This window comes from Cyphomyrmex costatus, unplaced genomic scaffold (assembly GCF_001594065.2).
Source record: "Cyphomyrmex costatus isolate MS0001 unplaced genomic scaffold, Ccosl1.0 scaffold32, whole genome shotgun sequence".
NCBI classification, from domain to species: domain Eukaryota; kingdom Metazoa; phylum Arthropoda; class Insecta; order Hymenoptera; family Formicidae; genus Cyphomyrmex; species Cyphomyrmex costatus.
In genome coordinates, this window is record NW_017277340.1 from 955,610 (window position 1) to 980,174 (window position 24,565).

The window sequence follows — 24,565 nt, forward strand, 5'->3', positions numbered from 1 at the left end:
CAAATTAAATTTCCGAGATAACAAATTAATAATAAACAAATGAAAACTAAACAATTGGGCGCTGTCGACGGTGCGCAGTTTGCTTTTTTGGAAGTTTATTTTATATCAAAAAAGAGAAAGAGAAACACAGAATGTGTTTATATAAAAAAAGAGTTTACATTAAAAATTTATATCAAGTTTATATAAAAAAAGAAAGTTAATAGATTCTGTCAACTTTTTTTTAATATAAACTTTTTTATATTAAAAAGACATACTGCGCACCGTTGACAGCACCTAATTCACAATTGTCTGATGGTTTTTATTGGTTTATTATGACATTTAGTCTTATAAACAGCGCAAACTTGGTTATAGAAGTCAATAGTTCACATACCTGTAATTGAAGCATTTCATAATACAATATAAATAAAACAAGAGATGTATGCGTGGAATAATATAATATATGTACATAATTGCAATGTCAATATTTTCATTTTCCGAGAAATTCCGCAGAAATAGTTTTGCTTTCAGTTAATTAAATAGTACTTTTCACCAAATTATTAAATTTAAAAACTGCAAATTGTTGAATGTAATTAATTTAAATATACATATATATGTATACACATCAAAATGCGAGTGGAAATTATTCAATTACACGCATAATTCTTTTACACACAGTAGACTAACAAGAACATTTTACATTGTGATTTCCCCAATTGAATTGTGAAGTTTCAAACTAAAGAGATTAAATTCTAAAGCATCTCGATACGATGTCTTTGCAGTAGTATTACGTTACATGCACGGTTAAACCTGTACAACGTTATTAGATTGCCTTTACCGGAATCCAATATTACTGGTAGTCCTAATAGTGCCAATACGTCGCTGGCATGGATTTGTCAATTTCGGTGTGACGCGATATAATTACATAACTGTAATATATAAGCTGGAGTCACAGTTAGTTGAATTTGATGGTTATGCTATTGCGCGATTACATAAATCCTTGATATTAAAATTATAATTAGATGTATAAAATTCCCTCAAAGATATCAGAAATACCGAGTACAGTATCAATGCGCTTGTCGTCCTGATGAAGTAAACGGCAAGGTTCACCAAACGCTCGCATTAGTAATGGATGAAAACACGGCGATAACCCGCAAACCTTCCGATATCTTTGAAGGATAATACCCGTGAAATCCTCAAAAGCGTTATATAAAATCCTCTTTCTGGTTTTAAAAATTCGATTGCATGACGAAAGGTGAAAAGGATGTACGTTGAAACAACAAAAAATTGATTCGTACTTTTGCGTTCAACCCTTTCGGTGACTGCATCATACGAGGACTTCATACGAGTTTTATGCAAAACAACGCGAGTGTTTGGCGTCACGTGGACTCAACCGCTATGGAACCGGATGCAACAGCTTGCCGCAGACTGACCATCCAAGTGTGCTTCCGGTTGTAATTCGATCCGTGACCCGTGAATTAATATTTCATCACGGTTGCATTGGCTCGGGTCACACTATAGGTTCCCTACTCTAACCCTTCTCATTTTAACGGCGCCTCATCGGCTGTCCTTGGCACGCCCAACGTTTTATACTTGTTCGCTTTATTCGTTTCCTTTTGTTGGATGTTTTCGCGCGTGAGATCGACGTCGTAAGGTTAACGATCCGTGCTCGCGGAAAATACTGCCATTTGGATTGTAGTCGGGGGAGGCGCTTCCGACGGAGAAGAATCACGGTGAAATTAACGGTTGCTCGCCCGCTTCAACGTACAATGCAATGCATTAATGGTTCTAGTGCAGAACGCACTTATCACGCTTACTCTCTAGGTCTCAAGGCGCTTTACCGGCTGCTGCGTCCATTCTGCTATTCGACAATTGATCCGACAACCTCCGTTGTTTAATCTCGCAGTTCAGTCTTTTGAATACTGCACAATCACGAAACGTTTTCAATATATCATTAAAATTCTAAACAATAGATTTTATTTAAAAATAAATTAATATAGATGTATTTGAAAAAAAAAAAAAAAAAACTTGTTGAGTAAAACGAGCGAGCTGGTTATCATCTATTCGAATATTCTACAAACGTCCATTGTTGCCAAGCCACGAGTGCTCGACTGAAAGTAATCCGACTGAAAGCGGTCGGTGTACCACGGTAGCGTTTGCCGATCGCCACGTTTACATTTTCTCCCGGAAACACGAGGGCGATTTTAAGTTTGTTCACGTAACCTCGCAAGTCTTGTACGTGCCTGCGTCATGCCCGTGAAAATGTTCGCTCTTATCTCCAGAAATGTCGCGGAAAATCTCCGGTATCGCGAGGGAACGAATCTGCGCGCGGGGTGCATCCCCGGAAACCTGATGAGCGAAGTTCAATGACCTATATATCGACGTTTACAATACACATCCACTGGCAAAGGCACAATGCAACTGCGATACGAAGACCCTCGTAACTCTATAGCGACTCGAAATCAATACGGCGTATATCGATGATATGTCAATACGCAGACCGTCTTGCCTTACAATTCACTCCTGCGCCGAAGCCAAGTGGTCCAAGCAAGGAGTCGAGGCCGAGTTACAAAGGGTCGTCCCGTCCCGTCGATCTCGAAATTGCTTAGGCGGCAGGATGTGTTCAAGACGAGAATGGAGATACATCTAACTGCATTATATTGCGAAATACAGTTAACCGTATTTCGAACGTATCGACAGTACAGTCTGAAGAGCATAGAATAGTTTCCTAAATTAATGGAAATTTATTTATAGAACGACAATGAACGTTTATTGACTGCAAATTTCCAGTATGCACTTCTCAATATGCACTCGATTATTGTATGATGAGTTGATGCAGCAATCCTGAATCAGTTAGAAATATATATTATTGAAAATTTAAAAAAAACCTATTAAGCTGTAATATATTTTTTTTAATAGCTACGCGACGTCTATAATAATTTAAGTGTGACAAGTTCTAATGGAAAAATAATCTTTTTGTTAGCAGAATGAGAACAGAGCCTTACGGCTGAAAGAACCCGCGTCCCTGGCGCTTTCCGCCAGCGGAAATTCCGGCGGCTACATGGATCCAGACGGCACAGCCATTGTAATGTCATCCGAGCTTCTGCCAGCACCGACTCCGGATCCGAGAGTGACGTGGAATTACTTTGACGAACAGGGGTGAGTCTGGACGGTGATCTTCCTTCGCTATTATTAGCTTCGCGATATGCACCTTGAACATCATTCACTTGCAAGCGTATTTTCAGTGTCGGCTCGAACTCTCTTAAACATTCCAGCACGCATTTGCGAGTGTAATATTGATTCGGCTGCAGCGAGACTTCCGACTTCTGTCCGAAGTTGGAACATTGGCATTAATTATTTTACACCTTCAACACAAACATTATCTTCTGTTACATATCTTCGGATTTTTTTTGCAACGGTCTATTTGCAGCTTTCCAGACTAGAAACTGCAACATATCGCGCCGGGACATATCCGCGTGTTATTGCTACATTATGTTGAAATGTTTCATTATCCACGCCATTCATCGACATTGCTATTCGCTATTATAACCGACGTGCCGTTATATTCGTTACGATGGACGTCGCATTTTACGGCGCGATCATTTCGACACTCGATAAACACACGTAAACCCAAATATCAGGTTTGACGAGGGATTGTAGAAAAAAATAACAAGAAATTCAACGGCAAAATAATTTTCTTTGTGCAACAGGTACGTTTCAAGAGGTGGTCTACGTGCAGGCGAGGACCCATACGCGAGGAATAAATTCAATCAGGAAGCCTCCGACGGTCTTCCAAGTAATCGTGATATACCTGATACTCGTAGCGCTATGTAAGTAATTTATTACGTAATGTTTGTCAATGTATTACGTTTGTATTTTAAACGTTTTATCTTGCTTCTTTAAATATAAGGCATTATTATTAAACAAGTATTAAATGATTAAACATATGTTAATATATTAAACATTGGACATTACATGTACATTAGACACAATTAGACACATGATTGGATGTACAATGTACATATTGTAGATTAGATCCTATATAGGTGTATAGATTACATGTGGGCATACTGCTGGATATATTATAATGCAATATAATATTGCTAGCTCATTTTACGAATACATTATGTATGTAGCATATATTCATTTTATTATAACGACATAACTCCAAAATTGTTATTTTTCTGTAGTTGCTTGCAGAAAGAGAACATAAATATAAAGGAAAAGTACATAAAAGCATATTTTTGTCCTTTTATCAGTTTTTCAATCAATTATTATATTAAAATTACATTTCAAAATTATTATTACAAAATTTTAATGATTTAAAACATTTTTGGAAAGCTTTGTTTTTTTAGATATTCACGGTAAAAAGTGTAAAATAATATGCGCTAGAAATGTAGTAAATTTTATGGAATTGACACAGGTATATATGTATGTATAAAGATAAATAACCACTTATGTGAAGTTTATTTTTCTGTTAAACAACTCCGATATTTTTTATTTTTAGACAAGTAAAGTGTTATAAGTTCGGCAAAAATAGTCAGGATAGTTTTACTGGACTTATAAAATCATCCATTTTTTTTCCATGTGTATAACAAATGAGCAATATATCGAATAATTTATTTTAAAAAGCAAAGCAATATTAATGTATAAAATAAGCTCAATGGAACTAAATAAAATAATAAAAGATGATCGTGGTTTATTGTCGCTTGTCTCTCGATCCATCGCAATATTCATACGTTTTGCATTATTCATTGATAAAAACATTGAAGACGCATCAAAGACGGTTACTCAGAGCTACAAAATTGTCTCGTCATGGAATAAATTCTCAATTCGTGTATTTGTGAAAGACGACGGGATAAGTTTTTCATTTTTTAAATAATACATCGGTACAGTCGGTGAATATGATTTGCTGTCAAACAGTCTCCTCACAAAACAAGCATTTCGGGATGAGCGAGAAGATGGCAAAAAGAAATAAAAGAACGCAGAAATTGGCCTGTCGGTCGATCAACCCGTTTATACACTATTATTGGCAGCTACGTGATTCTCTCGGCAGACATTATTCCTCGCAAATGATCGGCAAGATCGCGGCGTACCGCTGGGAATTCATGCGGTATCATGACAGGCTGCCATACATTCAGGCCGCCAAACAGCAGTTACTCCGCCGAAGAAGAGCAGCAAAATCTCGCAAATACTGAGAAGTAATATATTTCTCCCCGTCTAAGTACAATAAGATAATCGCACATAGTCATTTGTGAAGACGAACTTTCATCTAATTATCCTAGAAAATTGATGAAAGGAAACAGATTATCCGCAATTTCTCATAGCGGATATCTAAAAATTTCTACTTTATTATAAATAGACTTTTGTTAAATTTATTAAAGAAGAAATATATTTTTATTCGCTTTTTTGTTAACATATGTTTGATCAAAGTACAAGAAATCCATTTCCGCATATGCCGCCGCGAATATATCCAGTAATTTCCTGCGAAGCAAATCTGGCATCAATCTGACGTCCGTTTCACCTATCAGATACATATTTCCATTGAAAAAGGTAATAATAATATAACGCAAATATATATCGTGAAATATTTAATATTCGGAAATTTAAAATTCTGCATTTTAAATCAATCTTTTATTATATTACTCGTACATTATGAATGTAATATGTAAATGCATATACAAATACATAAACGCGTAAATATCAAGAAATCTTTTGCACAGGCTCGAGTGTACTGTAATTGGCAGTTCCTCTGCGCGATAGGATCGCAAAATATACACCTGCTGTAATTCTTCCGATCCACCTAAACGCAATCTATCCTCGTACGCTCTGACACAAGACTCGCACGAACACACATACACGTCTTTTTATATCATGAAAAATTCAAAAGGCAGCATGAAGTTCCAATACATTCAAACCGTCAAGGAGTTTGAGTTGCTCCCAAGAAAAGCGATAAAGCCGCGATCATAAATTCTTACCGATACACATAGATCATTGGTACCATTGTTACACGTCAAACGTTGTTAGCCGCCCAAAACGCGGCTCCATATATAAAGTTTGCGTGAAACTATGGGTACATATCCTCTGTTTATGGTCATTGTATATAATGTTTGCAGTGAATATAAATTATAGTTGTCGTGATATCTGTTGTTATATCTTGTCGCTGAAAATCATGCGAGGAGCGACTGTTTGTCAGAAAGATTAATCGGTTATCGCTGTAATGTGTCGGTATAATATATTGCTAATTAGTATCATGACGTTATTTGCAATAAATCGCATTTCCATGTGTACATTAATTTTCTCATTGCCGCGTATGCTTTATTAAAATCTAATTAGTTAAGTGCATATTATGTTGACATCATGGCATATGATTCGCGTATTTTTACACATACATAATAAATATAGAGTATCTTTTAAAATGCAAACTAGGTATCGAGATTTATATACTGAGAAAAAATGTACTAAATTTTAATAAATATTTATTTGAACAGTACTAACTTATAAACATTTACTTACTGTAAATAAATATTTAAAATTAATAGTTCTTGTATCAAATAGATATATGTATCTTTTAATAAATATGTAGCTGGCACTATTCAAATAATTTAAAAACATTTTTTAATGTAGCATTACTGTCTTCTTTCTATAACTAATAATTAAATCATTACGCATTTCCCATATTTAAAAAGATGAAATGTCATGTTTTACGTTATATCGACTGTAAAATTACATTATAGAAAAGCTAGCTTTTGTTGCAAATGTTATATCGCAGATATTTTTCGTAAAGTTAGTTCTGTGTATATTATTCGGAAAAACATAGTGAAAAATGTCTCTGTGAACGGATAGAAAAATATTGCGGATCTGTACATATCACGCTATGAGGTAAATCCTGCTTCAGGAAAATCGGCGTGGGAACATGCTCCGCAACGCATTCTGCGCGAGATGAATTTTTGCGCTTCTTTGCTTGGCAGACAGATGTGACGTCGCGAAAATACAGGAAGTCAAAGCTGGGGCGAAGTTATGCGTTTTAGATGAAAAAGAGATAGTACCTTTTTGTCAAGACGAAGGTCGTGAAAGGGTTTCGTCTCGATTCTAACGGTTAACCCGCAAGGAAGAAGCAGTGGGACGACGGAAACTGGGGAAGCAATAGAATTGAGTTTGCAAAGTTTTTTATGGCCGGTTCCTAGCACTTAATGGTATTGCCTGCTCTCTCTTGTTGCTTTACTCGTCCAATATACCGCTAATAAAAACATAGGCTGACTCTCGACACTTTCGTTCAGCATATAGAAGTACTAGTTGAAATTTCGGTCCCTACATGGTTAACAATAGTATAACGAAGTACACTTGGCAACTATCGTATGAAATAAAGAAGCTAAGTGACCAAAGGGGACAAAGGGGAGTTTTGTTGTGGAAATGTCTTTGTACAAACGAACTTTGATACAATAGAATTTGTAGTTATTCGCGTACAATAACAGTTGTACATATATTCGGAATAATCGCAAATTAGTATAATTATTTCACTGTCACGGTATATTACACAAATCGACGTATCTTGATCAGAGAAACTGTACTGTACTACTATAATCCAATTCCATAATTAATTCATTATCAATGCAGCTAATATTGAATATGCCACAATATACTTTACAACAAATAACAATGTATTGTTACTAAATACGCGATTGATATCCTAATTCTCACTGTTATAGGAAATTATTGAGAGAAATATTCTAAGTGTGTGTGTTAATCCCAAGTTTATTTACTTATAACTTATCTTTTAATTATTTTATGTGTAATTATTTTTAATTAAAAATAATTATTCTTACATTTATGATATTTGCAGTTTCTTTATGTAAAAAAATTATATTAGACAGCTCTCTCTCTCTCTCTCTCTTCTCTCTCTCTGATAAGGTTGCTGCCTATATACTTACCGTAACCATTTTGGATTATGACGTCAGAAGTGGAAAATGTATAAAGAAAATTTTTGCAAATTATATAGTAAAAATGTAAGTTTTTTTTAATAAAGCAACATTTGCAATCGATAAATTTGTAAAATACGGAAATTTTCCTTATGTTCCAATCAATAAATAACCATATTTAAGATTAAATTATGCGTAATCAGAAAATGAAACAAGTTATGACAGCAGTCGAATTGAAATAAATATGAGTTTATTCTATTTCGAAATAAAAAGAGAGAGTTTTTGGGATATTTTATAAAAATACTCTATTAAATGCAAATACTGTTCTGTTGAAAATTATTTCTATATTTTCATTATGTATTTATTTTCTCATTTCTCACGGATCATCAATCTGAGAATCCGTGATAAATGATCAAGAGCCTTAAATTGCAAACTAGATGTTTTTATTGCTCATATTTGATATTAAACAATCAATAGTATATGTTTATCGAAAGGCCAAGTGTTTTTATCATCGAATTTAAATTGCATTTAAACTCTTTCTCAGGTAATATTATCCTTGCCTTTGTTGCCAGATCTAAGTTTCTACGTTTTTCTTTTTTTTCGTTACATGCGACTATGTTATATTTTTTATAAACAGACATAATTCATTGTCTGCGAAACTCCTTAAACGCAAAGCTTCCTCGACGGCTATATAATAATTTACTACAAATTTGTTTGTACCTTCTAACTATGGGTGATATTGCACAAGACGTTATTAATTTTGCTTCAAAGCGAAAGGGGAATTCGTATCAGTTTACGTCCGTTTGATTAATTCTGTATAACGTGCTGTCGGGACGAATTCGGATCCGCATGAGTTATCGGATACGATCCGTGACGTAAACTTCGTTTTCTCTCCAGCACACGCGCGCTGGGCAAGTAATCGCCTTGATTCCTGACGGGGTAACGCGGAGATTCTGTTAGTTGCGTTGGTGCATGACCTCATGAATCACGAGAGAATCAGCGCGATGTCTGAGGTCTATATAAACGGTGACTGATGGGATTATACGTAATATCCGGCATGGATTTTGTAAGTATTAGCTGCCAAGGATCGAAAGTAAATACATCTACCCTCATACAAAGAGAAAGAAAAAACGATATTACTTTTATGTGTAAAAATAATTTTTTTTTTAATGACGTAATGGAGGATTAAAATAGATATTTATTCTCTCAAATTTGCTCGTAATGTCCTTTAGGCAGCAATCGAGAAATTCGATAGCCGATACCAGAAGCAGTACATGTATACGTAAATGTTACATGATCTTCGTTGAATGAGATTGTAACGCGAATGTACTGTATGTATTGATTAACCAGGGGGCAGCTTTGTCGGACTTTGTCGCTCTCTGCACAAAGCCGTATTAAACACTTAAAATTCTCACCGGAGATGTATGTTTGACCGCAGAAAGATCGTCGAGAGATCCATTCGATCACGGCGCTCATTGCTACGTGGCGCATAATATTTGACTCTCCGATTATCGCTCAAACATTGAACTACCGCGCGCGTACGAATTGAACTTACAAAGTCACTATAGTGTTCCGCAAACACGATATTCTCTCGTTATCGATTGCCTTCCTCTTGTAATTTCCATTATATTTACCGATACTAGAAGATCTACGTTATTTGCATGCCACATACATCACGAAACTCGATGTGCCGGTCGATATACATTAAATATATCAATGTGCTGCGAGTGTCGAGATAAGGATCCCGGGAGAGATTTACGCATGATATATGTTTGTAAATCCACCATTGCGATTGAACTTTAAAGGCGTCTAAAAAGAAAATATAGAATTTGCGTAAAATTTACATATTGAAAATTACACAGGTGTAAAAAAATGTTGATAAAAAACTCAAAGCAATGTAGGCGTTTCTTATAGATTTTAAATCGCTGTGTCCAAATTTCTAAATCGCTTCATCACATTCAGTTTTTTAGGTCGTCGAGAAAAATGGAAACATCTGTAAAGATTGAAATATTTATTGAAGAAAAAGCAAAAGTAAATATAACATTAAAATGCGGTCGCAAAACTGATTTTTAAAATATATTTTGATAAGTAAAATAAAACAAAAATGTTTCTTTTTTAATGTTAGATATTTTTCAAAATCTATGAGAAATATCTCTACTCTGATTTAAGTTTTTCTCCAAAATTTTTTTTGGTCCTGTGTTATTATATGCGAACACAGAGTAGCATTAGCTACGTAAATTATAATCATCAATTGGTTTATTTAGTTTTGTACAAAACTACCTATAATAATATATCTTACACAAAGACAAAGTTGCTAGTGTTATTTTTCCAAAAATAACACACATATTTTATAAGATTTGAGATTTTTATTTCGACATGGGCTGCTGTCGTGCGAAGAATTATGGCTACGTCGAAAATACCAACTTCCATAGAACAAAATGTCAGGAGAAAAATTATAGGAGAAAATAAACGTTACGGAGTTGCGGATGTTTCGGGGGCGCGATGCAACTATCTATTTGCCTGTATCTTCTGGCTGACGTAACAAGATTTCGCTACTTGCACGCAGTCTGATCGTACTCGCAGTTACTACTTCCTGGCTCAATAAACACGTGCGATCCACTTGACGTAGAAAAGAATCGATTTATCGACAGTTTTAGAAATTACAGAAAAACATACTGCGGTATGAAACAAAATTTGAAATTTTCCATATATTTATTTTATAAATTTAACAGATTAATTCTTTTGTGTATTTATATTTTATTTGAATGAAACTTATTTTACACATAATTGAATTATAATCAATATGCTTCAACGCTTTATTTTGTTACAAATAAATTTATTTCAATAATAATTTCGAATCATACATATTAATATTAAGAATTTTATTTGATGTAATAATAATATAATTTCTCCATATATATTACAATTATTTCATAAAGCATTTACATAATTAACTCTATAAATGATTTCATTTATGTATGTAACTGTAATTTATAAACTAATTTGATTAATTAATCATAAATTATAATATGGCAAAGTAATCAAAATAGTAAACTGATCTGAAATAATCAATCACATATCACATTTTACTTATGAAAGATCAAATGCTTGCAGATATTCATTAATGGATATTTCCAATGAATATCATTTATTTGCAATTGAATGAAAGAAAGCATACATTAAAGATACATGTAATATAACATTAATCAAATTTGATAGAAATAATATGTTCAATAGGGGGGGGGGGGGGGAATCTTGTATAAAATGTGCTACGTACATACAATGCAAGATTGATTATCGTGCGCGATGTAGTTCCAGAGAATCTAGCAGTGCGTCCCGTCGTCATTCGAGTTCCTCCCTATTCTTATGAAGTAATAATTCGGTCAGCCCCAGGATACCTCAGTATGCGGTCATGAATTATAACGAGGGCAGCTTTGTACTCTATTATGAGATCTCCTAGGGCCAGATATGTGTTGTCGTTTGATGTATGGGCACCGGCCAACCTGCTGGTTCTCCGGTTCTCATTTTGCACACCGGCTGTTTTATGTCTCCTGCATTATCGATCCGTTACCCGTCTCGGCTGTTGCAGGCATAGAAATATTTAATTCCTCCGTTTGCGATGTTCCCGAAAGCATTGCAGTGAGACGAGTGCATTATGCAACAACTTCAGCGCTTCTTTTTGAAGAGACTCTATTCTATTGACACATTAGAATGGAGAAGAGTAGAAATACCTGTTCGTCGTATGATAAAAAATATTACACGATAAAAATAATTTGCTAAATAGCGCGTTTTATTTTACGGCAATATTCGTTCAATCCAGCGAAAAAGATGATACATCGAGAATTCTTTACAACGAGGATGCTACAGGCGAGTTATACATCACTGCACGTGGATAAAGTCCATATACTCGAAGTTATTCAAGTAAATCCAGCGGTGTCTCAGGGAGCTTTACTCGAAAGAGGCGAATGGGATCGAGTCACTGTGCTGCTGATATCGTCGATGGCACGACAAAGGACGTCATCTTGCCCAATCCATCCTGAATTGCACAATAGCTGGCCATGCACGAGCGAACTTTGCGATGAATGCGATCCTTCCTGACATATTCGTATCAAAAAGACTTGTCGTAACGACTCTGCAATTCAGATTACTTTGCCGACCTTTATTTTTTAATTTCATACTAGCGGGAATCCGTTAATATTTATGAAACTTGATATATCCGCCGGAAATCAATTTCAATTACTTCTTATAGAGAAAGATACGTGGCTGAGTATAATATCGTTTCACTATCGCCCTTTACATATTTTGCTGTCATTCCTAATTATATAATAACAACAAAGGATTCTGTCGATGACACCAATACAGTCAACTTTAATATCCTCGCGCACTTTACTAAAAGTATCCGGACAAATTGCGACTGGAGTGCACAATTTCTTGAAACGAATTTCCCCGAGTCTCGCAGACGCGCTGTGAGGAGCTTTGCGTGACGGAGAAAGTCGAATCACGTCAGCAGGCTATGAAGATTCTCAGAGCCGCGACAAAAGATGCCATCTTGTCCGATGCACTTGGCTGACACAATGAAGTTTCGTCCCTATCTAACTGTACGAAGTGTTACCGGCTGCGTCAGCACTTGCATAAGCGCAATGCTTGGCAAATGTACGACACGGTGCAGAACGGTGCGAGATTCCGTTCATCCTCGGGATGTTCGCTTACGAGAGAGTGTGCGAAAACACAACGTGCCCGCAGGAGCATGGTCCGCGAAACGAATCTCCCCGCGTTCTTCCTCCTTTCCCCACGATAACGTGGCACCGCGAGGAAACCGATTTCTCAGTCGAAAAACTCCTCCGCCATTTCGAGCTCGTGGGAGAGTGCTCGTTCCGCGATATCGACGTCGATAGAAACAATTTCGCTGGCGATTCCGACTTCTCGAGCGACGCTCGAATGCGCCGGGATTCGCAGGCGTCGCGATTGCGGCCGTTTCATAAACTCCAACTTTATTTCCGAGCGCGTTCCTGTTACGCTTAAAGTCGTCGTATCGACTTTTATCATGTACACGAGACCAATAAAAATTTGATGCGTTCTCATGTTATTATTATCTACGATCTATCGAGAAGAAAAAGATGACAGTGCAGCGTCTGTATATACGATATATCTATATACTGAAAAAAACTAAATTTTAATAAATATGTATTTAAAAATTAAATATTTATCAAATATAAACATATATTTTGTTTAATACAAAAACCAATTTAATTTTACTACTACTTTTATTGAGTAAATATTTATTTATTGTAAGTAAATGTTTACTTATGGTAGTACTATTCAAAGAAATATATATATTAAGATTTAATAATTTCTTTTAATATATATTATATTTCTAATATCTATTCATATAATACAATTTGTATAGATGCATCGTAAATAAAAATTAAATGAATCTAATATAAATATGGGTGAGTTTTTAATTCATCGATTGACTATAATCTATCTAAAAAAAAATCCATCAAAAATTTCTATTATATATTCTCCAATTTATATGGTCTCGAGTCTTTGTTCTACAATTTTTTCTTTTACAAAAATATTAACGTAAAACAAAACAATTTCGTCGAAGAAAATCCGCTCGTGTACAGATGTCTACGTAAACGCTGGACGTGTGTAAGTCAATACCTCAGGTCAGACCGTTTGCGCGTTTTACGTCGAGAAGTCCATTGTAGCGAATATCGTCTTAAGGCACCATTTTCAGATAAGTCGGAGTCCGGGATAAACGGATTTTTCAACTGAAAAATTCTATAACCACTTTGGTGTGCGGTGACGGTATTGGCGTGCCACGGAAGCTCTCCAACGCTGATTCGCCTTCCACAATATGGAGTCCGACGCACGACTTCCGCAACGACTGCTACAACTGTCCGATACAGTGACTGTCACGCTCAGACAGTAAATTCGATAGTCTTTTTTTTTTTATCGGACGACGTTGTCCCTTTATTCGGATACCATTTATACTAATTTTATACAATCGACCAAATATGTCACTCTATTTCATTCACCGCTCCTTATACAGCGTGACATAAACTTCAAAACATTAACACACTGCATACTTTTTTATATATTATAACATAACTTAAAAATAGAAAACTTTCTGATAAAATGTTCTTTTTTTTTTAATAACACATGATCTATTTTATATGTTACAATTCTTATTAAAACATATTCACAGCTTTTGTATGAAGTTTTTACCAGATTTTACTAATTATAAATTGTATTAATAAATTAAGATATTATTATATAAAATTCAATTTAATTTTGTTAATAAAATTCTATAAATAATTTATGTGAGAGTGCCTGTGATAAATCACAAAGAAAATTATTTTAACTTAATTTTTCTTTTGATAACCGCACAAATCGAAAATACTGAAAATGACTTTAATAAAAATAATTTAGAGAGCGACCAATTTTCTAAGGGTTGGAACAATGGAAGTACCAGCGTCCTCGTAAACTTTATTACTAGTAAAGACAGAACCCCCAGTACACTTGAGAATGACCCTCTTCACGTCTCTTTGTCTTTGCGGTTCTTTTTTTATCCTTGCACCTGCTGACACCCTTTATATCCCTTCAGCGCACAAAAGAGGAACTACTATTTAACCTTAAAATATCTTAAAAGCATTTTAAAAATAAGTATTTCCGCCATCAATTTAGCCGCAGCAATAAACAGCCGACTCTCGTTCTCGCTTATAAATGATTTTTAGTCCGTAAAAAACTTCTTAGTTTTTTACGGACTAAAAATCATTTATACGTTCAGGAAAGAGACGTTTTGTTGGAGTACCGTCGGTAATATCATGCCGCGATTATGTCATTGATTTTCACGAAAAGTTCCCAGAGAACGCATTAGTAAAAATTATTTAAAATCCTTTTCGTGGAAATGAGCGCTTCTGCGATTTCATCGCGCGATAGAATATCGAGTGATATCCAGAGATCGGCGGCAACCATTTCTACTACGCTGAAATTTGACGGAAGATATTAAAAATGCTCTCATGGAAACTATCGGGTAACCCGGGTTCATTATTGGATTTCTACACATTTTTTTCCCGTCTGTGCGAGAATCACTGTGGAAACGTTTCGAGTGATCGTACCTACCATTCCAACGTTACGTTAATGCTGTTATGATATGGTATTTTTCGAATATTGGAGGCGCTTCTAGATTTTCATTCAATTATCGTTTTTTCGTACCATGGCTTGCGAAGAGAAAAAAAGGTTTTAACACAATAAAAAAATCTCATTTTGATTATTGTCGCTGATATAAATGTGTAATAATCATATCGATTTATGTGAAGATAAATTGGACTTTTCTCGTACCATCTCTGAAACTGGTTTTAAATAATGCAAAGGAAGAGAGAGAAAGAGAGAGTCAAATTAGAATTAATAAACTATAAATTTTTATGTATTAAGTAGTACAGAATAGTAAAAGTCACATAATTTTACAGTGTTGATCTGACTGTCCGTGCATCTGAGGCTGTTACAAAATTTCTTAAAAACGGCTTAATTTTATCAAATAATTATGTTTTTGACAATAGATACTCAAAGACATTTACTAAGACAAAATATGAATCAAATCAGACCGTAAAGTTAATGAGATTATTAATAATATACCTAATTAAATCTCTCCCAAACTTTTTCAAATTCTAGTTTTTGCTGCACTACTTTGTTACATTTACTGCAACGGTTTATTTATTAATTAGATTTCGCTCGTTTTTTTCAATGCAAAGTGTAAAGTAACGACGGTCTAAATCGAGCGGTAATAAGATTTTTCTTATCAGGAGACACGGTAGTGTCCCCGGCCATGTTCAAAAAATTACTAGTTATCTTTTTTACACAGAGATGAGAAGGTAAATGCGATCTAGCTATATTTTTCAATTGAAAAACATTGTTTTCAACAAGCGTATCTTTTAGTTTTTAACACCGTATTCTCCGACATTGCAACAGTTAGTTCTGTCGCCTTATACGAATTGGTCTCTACGACTGGAAATATCCCAAGGGGTATCTATATCCTTTACTTCCTGGCAATTTCCTGTATAAACGCTGGTAGCTACTTTTATACAATAACCATGGTCATACAACGTGGAAGCTTTCTTATAATCGCTTGGGACTCGAGTCGGATTCCATTTTGTAACTTCACCGAGTTTACGACGCGTATCCATTGACCTCCCCAAAGAATATCAGCTAGTACGATTCTGCAAATTCTCATTTCCACGCTCAGCTTTACATAGTTCATGATCTTCTTAATTAAATCACAGAATTAGCATTTAAGTATTAAAGGTTTAATTAAAGAAGTTGGCGTGATTACCATTAAGTATTAATATAGAGAATGAGAAAAAAGAATGGCGTACATTAAAAGTAAAAGTAATTCTTAATTATTTATTAATTTTTATAGAATGGGCTAAATTAATAAAGAAAATATTTACTTAATCATCTTGACACCGTATACCTTTTTTTTCTATAAATTGATAGTTTTTGACAAATTAATGCTTTGTATCTTACAAAATGTAAATAACTTCTATATAGATATTCTGAGTACTATGTATATATACATACATCTTATTTGCAAAGTGAATTCAAGTGCAGCTTCTTTGAAGGGGGGATGTCAGAAAGAATGAAAGAAATATTTCTTCTTTTGATATGAGCATAGGAAGATGTTACCATCTTTTTCAGAGTCCAGAATACCTTCAAAATCTCATTTCATAATGTCTACAATTCTATGTGTAGCGTGATATTTTATATGAATAATGCGCAGCGATATTCTAGCATTCCTCTTTACGTCATATATCTTTGCGTTACACATAATATGGAAATTTCTACCTTCAAGGCATGTACATGTACGTATATATCCAGATACGTGATCTTTACTAAATCTTCTTATTCCGACATTTCATTCAACGACACCTTACGAATAACGTTTATCATGACATCTCCTTCAGTATTTCAATATTCAACACACACTTATCCTATTTATAATGTTTAAAAATAAATGAAATATGTTCCGCGTAATATTTAGTAAACAATATTCTGACGTAGATTGATTTCATTTTTTTTTTACTATTGATTGAGTCAATTTAATTGTTTTTCAATTGAAAATAGTCACAATATTTATAATATCAATTTAATTGTTTTTCAAAATATATATATTTTATATATTTTGAAATATATTTTTTTACACTAAATAATATTTTACAAATATATTTTATACACTAAATAATATTTAATTAATCATAACGTACTGAATAATATTCGATATTTTTTTTATAATTAATTCGGGAATAGTCATCTTATTTTTTTTATGTGAATCGCCTGGAGTGTTTTTATATACCAATTAAAATCACTTCAAATTATTAACAATATTGATTGTTTTTTAATTTATTAGCATTTGAGAACACGTTTATGGATAATTTACTCACAATTTTCTGAAGAAGGTAAATAAATGAATATTAAGTATGTTATATGTAACTTATTATGACATCTATATTTTTAAAAAGTAAAAAGTAAAAAGTTAATTAGTTTAATTAATATTACGTTTTTTTATTATGGGGTTTCAATGGAATTACATATTTAAGGATTTATAAAGAATAGTTATTAAAATAGAAAGAAAATGTTTTGTAAAAAGGGAAAACAATGCCCATTTTAAAATAATTAACATTTTCTCGCCGCTGAGGTATAAAAAGATCTCAGGTGACTATTTCCGAGTTAATGATGGATGCAGGTCTTAAAATAGTCAAAAGCAACTAGATTTGCGACGTTTACGTCGCCGTAATGGAAAGCTTCTCAACACCCATTTCTTGCCACCACCTGCCATTGGGGTAAACCGGAAAACTCCGTCGTGGCACAGAGGAACCAGTCATTACGAAGGACTCGCTGTTAACGTTGGGAAACTGCGGGTAATTAGGAAGCCGCTCGTAAATAGCGCGCTCCGGTATGCCGGTTGGAACTTACGGGTTAGAATGAGTAGAGGCACACCAGAGATCGAGAAAAGAAAAGAGGAAGAAACGGAATTAGTGGTCCGCTTAACTCCGGAAATCTGTTATATTGACCTCGCGTTTCCTCGCCGGTGCGGAAGTGAATCGAGCCTTCCTTTTCAGTTTTCCGGTGAGAGGATCTCGCCGACGTGGCACCCATCTCGGCGAGACTAAAGCCGGATAAAGGAAAAGCTAGCAGCGAGTTTTCCGCATATCCGTCATTTCCTATCGGTTCTTGTTATCCTCTTCGAGAATATACACGATTAAATAACTGTTACGATATAGTGTAAAAAAAATTCATTTGATTGAAACAATTTTAGTTCTCTCCACAGAATTTTATATCGACAAACAAATTGAGTTTGCTCTTCGTCGTTTCTCATTGCCCGCGAATTTCTCGTGCGTCGTACGATGATGTAAAAGCACAGCTCTACTCTCACACGTGGTACAGATTTATCGCAGAATCTCGTTGGAAATTTCTCGGTAGAAACAACAACACACTCATCACGAGATCTCCAATCAGACGCATGTAATGCCGCGCTTCTTGTCTCGTCCTAGCATTACAGCTCGCTTACTTAGTTTACACGCGCGAAAATAAATGTGCGCGCACGCTACGTACATGCGAGTACGTCGGTTCGCACCTGGAAAACTAATCTCCGGTTACTGCTGCGGGATAATTGTGTTTGCCTTCCATTTAAGTTGTTTGCACATCTGTTTGCAGCCTAGCTTCTCTTTTAGACTAGTAACTCGTCTTCAGATTCAGCTTGCCATCAGGCTACCATTCTACGGCGTATACCTTCTCCCTTCCTTTCATCGTCACTTCTTCTTTACCTTTCTCAACGTCGTATCTCGTACGGCAATCGGATGCTCTTAATTGTCTATTTAAATCGTATATCCATTTTCTGTGGCGGTGTAACAATTAAATTATTATTAATATTAAAGACATCAGAAAATTTAAAGAAAATATTATAATATTTCAAGAATATTAGTACGGAAGGAACGATTTTTCCGAAATTTTTTAAAATTTAGGTATAGATACACATCCGAAAATAATTCTGTTAGATCATAAAAATAATTATATGTAGAAATCTCAAGCATAAAAAGCAATACTGCAAAAACTTTTGATATTCTAGCAATCATTCTCTTAATTATTTTGATAGTTCAATAAAATTATATTTGTATCTAGTTCAATTTTTAGATCCTTTAGCAAGACTTTGTACATACATTTTTCGTTATCAAATATTACTATAATTATTACCATAAAATAATTGCTAAAGAAGTAAAACGCATATAACACACGTGATTTTAAATAACAAGAATAGAATGATTTTTTCGAAATCCGTATCACGCAGGCAATTTCAATACTAATGTCCCCTAGAGGATGTGCAAAGGCATGGAAACTATCGAGACGAGACTTTGATAGAAGGAAAATCGAATAAGAAAGGAACGAAGAAGAAAGGGAAAATTAAATGAGATCGAAGTAAAGAAACGATAGATTTACTTTCACTATAAATTTAAAACGAATTTGTGCGAAAGTTTTTTTCTCACGTCTTATGTTGAAAGAGAGATGGAATTAAACGTGTAAGTATTAATTGCAAATTTCACTCATTATAATGTTTCTTAAGACGGTACATTGTTCATTGTATAGTGTCAGTTTAAATATAATTTAAGTCGCCGCTGCTCCTACTCAATATATCGTTATTTTATCTATCGTTTTAGCATAAAATAACGATAAATTGAATAAGAGCAGCGGAACCTTAAATTAGATTAAAATTGATACTGTAGATTTAACAGAGTATATTAATGATAATATATATTATATATTAAAATATATGTAATATTTAACACAATTATATATTAACGTATATTTATATGATATAATATATTAAACAGACTGATGAGATGTATTATAGATGTATGCACAAATATGCTTTATATGCAACAATGTACACGAGTTTGTAATATGAGCAACAATTATTCTAGTTTGTATAGACGTGAATCTTAATGAACGCATATGGCAATTAATGGTGCATCGTTCCGCAATCATTATGATCTATCGCCGCCTCAACTCTGAATTGCGCGCGATCGATGCCCGCGCGTATTCCCGCGAGGATGCGTTCCCACAGATATACCGGAAACGGAACAGCAATAGATCGGGTTCTCTCGGGGAAAGTGCGCGATCGAACTTTTTAAGGCGCCCAGGTGAAAGAAGCTCACTTGCGCGCGACCATCGCTCGTGTTTCTCTCCCGTTAGCTACCGTCTACGGGACACGAAGGAATGTCTCGACCCGGGATCCCACGCGGGCCATTAAGGCTGATGGAGAAGTTTCACGATTTGATCTACGAGAGGCAGACAATTTAAAATAGCGCGAAGACGGTCTCTCGTTTGTCTTACTGATATAAATAACGCGATCTTTCCTCATTGATTCGATGAAACCGCTCTTTCGCGTGATAAAAATAGATTAAAATAAACTTCAGCTTTTGCATATCGCGCGTGAAGTTCTGTGAAATTTATGTTACATAAAATATCTCAGAACGTGCTAACAGTTTGATTCGACTTTTGCAACGAATTCTTCACAGCATTATCAAGTGAAACTTTAATATAATTAAGTTTTATTGGTATTATTAATATAAACTAAATAAGTGTTTACAATTTTGAGTTTAACCATTGTAAAATTATAAAAATTTACACAATACGAGTATATTATATATTATTAAGCATTAAGGTTCGTTTTGATCGAATATGATTCTCTTTACCTGTGATATTTTCTCAGTCCCCATTTTTCTCTTACCTACATAATATCATTTATTAATAATATAATATAATTTGAAAATTGACATATGAAGCAATGATTTCGAATGTATACTAAAAGTATGTTATTTTCACGTGTGAACGCAAAAAACTTAAATTAATAAAGAAATGGATATATTTTAAAAAAAGTTATCAATAAATCCTTACTTTTTAAACGAGGATGTTACTGTAAACTTAACGTAAAAAAATATAATGAAGTTTTGAAGTGTTTTACAAAAATTCTTCAAAAGATATTAAAACAGTTTTCGCTACTTTCTCGCTAAACGCTCGTAAGCAGAAGTTTCCCCATTTGTGTTATTACATTTGAAACTCTAAAAATTAAGGTGCAGTTCTCGGTGAATGGGTGATTCGTAACGAAATTGCGGTCAGTGGAGGAACTTTAAATCGTACTTTTGCCGCGATAATTATTGAACTCATAACAGAGCGATATTCTTTATTCAGGACTATCGATTCGGGTTGAACAAAAAAGACCTCGACTTAAATTTGGCCGGGTCAATTAGCGCTAATTAATCGTTTCTGCGTGAGGATCTCCTAGGGTGCGACGCTCTAATTTCTTTTTTTTCCTCCGCCCACAAAATAGCCATCCCTCCATCCTTTCTGGATCCACAAGCTGGATTGCTATAGTTCGGTTTCTGCTGAATAATACATAAACCGCTTTTAAAATCAAAAAGTTGCTCGTCGTTTTTCGTTGCCGGTTTTTTTTTCAGCAGTTACGTTCGCGCCGGTAGGGCCAGTCGTGTGAATACTTAAACGCGCGCAGCTGCCACTTCGTGTTATAACGACCGTTTTTTTCAAGGTTCGTCACCCTTTCCCTTCCACATTTTCCACTTTTTTTCATCCCTGGAAGACAGAGAGAGAGAGAGAGAGAGAGAGAGAGAGAGAGAGAGAGAGAGAGAGAGAAGGAGATGACACCTTTCTTTGTATATACGACATTCTTCCGTAACACAAGAACACACGACACTAGAGTGAAAGCGGTGAAAAACGATTACGCGGTCCAATTAATGCCCCTTCTCGTAATTATGCAAGAGATTACTTTCCCGCTGATAATTCACAGCGGCCTTCATTTTTCTGTACGCATGCAATAATGACATATTGTTAGACCGATATTAACTATTAACCCGCCGCTTTCGCAATTTACAGGTCTGATTGCTATTGTTCGTTTGGGATTTGCGGTATTTTGATATCAATATGTACGTCAATTTTTTTTTAAATAAAATATCAACGTAAGTATAATAAAAAATAAAAGAATTCATTTGACGAGATAATAAGTTTATTTAAATAAAGATCTGATTTGAGATTAAATTAATAATCTTTTTACAAAAAGTAACATTAATTTAAAAGCCACGGTTTTCTTATTTAAAAAATTTAATATATTTGTCTTAAACACACTTTTTCTGTATTTTTTAATGCCATCCACATCTGTCCAGACTTAATATTAACTTTTATGTTGATAGGGGGAGTAACCGCATCACCCTAGGCAAAATTTGTTTAAAAACCTTTCTTTGGAAAAGAAAAATTGAATATATTGTGCAAATGCCTAGAAGTCTTAAATTTTTATTTTTTTAATTCGTTTATTCTTTTATCTCATAAGAGTATAATTAATGTAAATTTAACTGCACGTAACATAATATACTAGTAAAAAATACAACTGTAAAAATATATTAAAAATTACTTTTGGAGTATTCTAAAAACTTAGATACAGACTAAAAAAAAAAATAATTTTTAACCATCAAAATAATTGCATAAGAATTTCAATGTTCTATATAATTATTTTGATAGTACAACTTAATTTTAGATCTGTATCTTGTTAAATTTTTAGGTACTTCAACAAAATCGTCCTTTCCTTTTTTTGGATGGAATCTTATTCTAAAGAGTGAAAAGTGAGCTAATTTTTAAAAAGAGTGGCTCAATTTTCAATTCTGCTCTGAAAATCTCATCTATCAACTTGCATTTTTAGACCATCTACTTACTTAAAATTTAAATCACATCGTTTAATATCTAAATATATTACCGCATGCGCTTAAGTTATATCATATTAAAGTATTGGATATACCGCATACATGTTATACGTATATAAACTCGGCTTCCTACGATGCAATCTGCTTTTTCCTCGTTCTCCCTCTTCGCCATGCAACGACTTTAATTTTCTCCGGAGAGCCTCTATCGCGCTATATCATCGCTGTAAAAAACTTGCACGGAAGAAAAAAAGTTACGCGGCTCAATTATTCCGTCGTCTTCCCGCACGGTAATCCTTAAGACCCAGTCAAGTCGCTCGCTTAAAAAACGGGCGATTTCTCGTGCTCGAAACGAGGTACTTTGTTTCACATTAAGATCTGCTAAACGCGCTTTTTGCCGGTCGCTTTGAATAAATTTTGTGACTCGCGATTCGCAATGCCGATTCAACAACCGCGCGTGAAATCGCGGAGCCATTGCACCGTCCTTTATACCGGTGATTTATAATTAAGAAAAGCTTTCGACTTATAAGATGAATATAATTTAAGCGTAGTCGCGGCTGCTTTGCAGATTATCGAAAATTTATATATGAATCGCGATACACGCCACTTTTCATTGTCATACACCGTGAACGTGGAGAATTTAAGCTGTTATTCACGGTGTTCAAACACGGACATTTCCTCTTTTATAGTGCATATTTTAAGCTTAATTATATGGATATTGTTAACAAAAATATATTATATAAACAGATAACTATATTTTTGAACTTTTTGTTTCTTTTTAATTATCATAAGTGCAAAAACTGTTGTTATACATGAAAGAACAGTTTTGCTGAAGTATTTAAAAATTAGCTAGACGTACTAGATTTGAAAATAATTTTGTTGGACAATTAAACTATTTTGTATTTATTTAAAACGCACAAACTGGTTATTAAAACATAAAAACTTTTTACAGCATTGTTCATTATGCTTGAAATTTTTATATAATTATTTTTGTTGGTTTAACAAAATTATTTTTCAATATATATCTTTTAGATACGTCAGAAAAATTGTTTTTTTTTCTAGTAATTTTATTAATTTCAGTAATATTCATTATTTCATTTTATTATATTTTTTACTATCATTTTAAATCAAATCTATCTAACATGCAGCCACTCACGATCGATGCACGGTGAAAGCTTTCGTAACATTTAAACTATTACTCGTTCTTGATGCACTTCTGACACGCGAGATCTTTCCGGTTGTTCAATCGCAAAAGATGCGATTTGTATAAGTCATACCGGTTATACTAAACGTTAAGTCCGACATTTTCTTGGTGCAATTAGATAAGAGCACATCGTTTCTCTCTCGTCACTCCCACACTCTTTAATTGCACGAGGAAGATACCGAACTCGATGCAAGATAATCGTCCATAATTATTATACATCAAGTTCAGGATCTCTCTCTCTTTCTCTCTCTTACGCAATTAACCGAGAACACGCTCCATTTCTCCATTCCCACGGTGGAGATAAGATCAACGTGAATCTTTTCGCAAAAATTGACACAAAAATAACAAAATTATAATAATGATGTCTATTATACATAAATTCTATACAAATTACAACAGATTGTTAGTTTTTATGATTATAACACAATTCTTTTCGTAAGAATTTTGAATATAAAATTGAGTACCTATATTATCTATATCTAGATCAATTTTTTCTCGACAAGTTTAAATAGTTTAAAGAAACTTCGTTGTACATACATATATATGAACCAGATATTTACAAAATTTTTTTATTTTGTACTGTACATTTTCCAATATACACGCGCACGCACTGATGCTCTTCCTGCTGAACCGAGGGAAAGTTCTCTCACGTGTGCATGTTACCTATGTACCGTGTGTCTTCTTAACGCGCCGATCTCTCGGCA

At 34.3% G+C, this 24,565-nt stretch overlaps 1 protein-coding gene and 1 long non-coding RNA gene across 2 annotated transcripts in view; both read left to right on the forward strand.

Annotated features, from left to right (window-relative positions):
- Positions 1–2,984: 2,984 nt before the first annotated feature.
- The window catches only part of Pgant2 (polypeptide N-acetylgalactosaminyltransferase 2), a 46,793-nt gene continuing 25,212 nt past the window's right edge, over positions 2,985–24,565 (forward strand). Inside the window, exons 1-2 of the mRNA XM_018542247.1 lie at positions 2,985–3,135; positions 3,687–3,806. Of these exons, the coding sequence (XP_018397749.1) occupies positions 3,038–3,135; positions 3,687–3,806 (218 nt within the window). The 5' untranslated portion in view covers positions 2,985–3,037. The remainder of the gene's footprint in view (positions 3,136–3,686; positions 3,807–24,565) is intronic.
- On the forward strand, positions 4,750–6,003 carry LOC108775799 (uncharacterized). Its single transcript, XR_001940769.1, has 3 exons — positions 4,750–5,177; positions 5,410–5,529; positions 5,700–6,003. It is a non-coding gene; the product is annotated as an uncharacterized LOC108775799 (long non-coding RNA).